A 1113-nucleotide genomic window follows, 5' to 3' on the forward strand; every position below is an offset into this window, starting at 1 on the left:
CCCATCGTCACCGTCTGGCACCGCGAGCTCCGGAAGGCCAAATCAAGTAGGAAACTGACTTTCCTATACTTGGCAAACGATGTCATCCAGAACAGTAAAAAGAAGGGACCTGAGTTTACAAAGGAATTTGAGTCTGTGCTCGTGGATGCTTTTTCACATGTTGCCAGGGAGGCAGATGAGGGCTGCAAGAAGCCCTTGGAGCGATTGCTGAACATCTGGCAGGAGAGGAGTGTGTATGGCAGCGAGTTCATACAGCAGTTGAAACTGTCCATGGAGGACTCCAGCAGCCCCCAAACAAAAGTTACAGAGGAGAAGAAGTCCTTGAAGCGGACGTTTCAGCAAATGCAAGAAGAGGAGGATGACGATTATCCTGGAAGTTACTCCCCCCNTGTGAAAAAGCATCCACGAGCACAGACTCAAATTCCTTTGTAAACTCAGGTCCCTTCTTTTTACTGTTCTGGATGACATCGTTTGCCAAGTATAGGAAAGTCAGTTTCCTACTTGATTTGGCCCATCGTCACCGTCTGGCACCGCGAGCTCCGGAAGGCCAAATCAAGTAGGAAACTGACTTTCCTATACTTGGCAAACGATGTCATCCAGAACAGTAAAAAGAAGGGACCTGAGTTTACAAAGGAATTTGAGTCTGTGCTCGTGGATGCTTTTTCACATGTTGCCAGGGAGGCAGATGAGGGCTGCAAGAAGCCCTTGGAGCGATTGCTGAACATCTGGCAGGAGAGGAGTGTGTATGGCAGCGAGTTCATACAGCAGTTGAAACTGTCCATGGAGGACTCCAGCAGCCCCCAAACAAAAGTTACAGAGGAGAAGAAGTCCTTGAAGCGGACGTTTCAGCAAATGCAAGAAGAGGAGGATGACGATTATCCTGGAAGTTACTCCCCCCAGGACCCCAATGCTGGGCCCCTTCTGGCAGAGGACTTGATCAAAGCTCTGCAAGATTTGGAAAACGCAGCATCAGGAGATGCCACCGTGCGGCAGAAAATTGCCTCTCTTCCCCAGGAGGTTCAGGACGTGTCGCTGTTGGAAAAGATTACAGACAAAGAGGCGGCAGAGCGCCTTTCGAAGACGGTGGACGAGGCGTGTTTGCTACTTGCGGAG

The 1113-nt window shown here is 50.2% G+C and overlaps 1 protein-coding gene across 1 annotated transcript; it reads left to right on the forward strand.

Annotated features, from left to right (window-relative positions):
• Window positions 1-167: 167 nt before the first annotated feature.
• On the forward strand, window positions 168-1107 carry LOC117798357 (regulation of nuclear pre-mRNA domain-containing protein 1B-like; the record flags this gene model as incomplete). The annotated part of the gene is made up of 2 exons (XM_034650786.1): window positions 168-376; window positions 485-1107. Coding segments are annotated over 2 exons (832 nt in total), but the record flags the coding sequence as incomplete, so codon positions are not given.
• Window positions 1108-1113: the final 6 nt, after the last annotated feature.

The sequence above is a fragment of the Ailuropoda melanoleuca genome, unplaced genomic scaffold, assembly GCF_002007445.2.
Source record: "Ailuropoda melanoleuca isolate Jingjing unplaced genomic scaffold, ASM200744v2 unplaced-scaffold30747, whole genome shotgun sequence".
Lineage (NCBI taxonomy): Eukaryota > Metazoa > Chordata > Mammalia > Carnivora > Ursidae > Ailuropoda > Ailuropoda melanoleuca.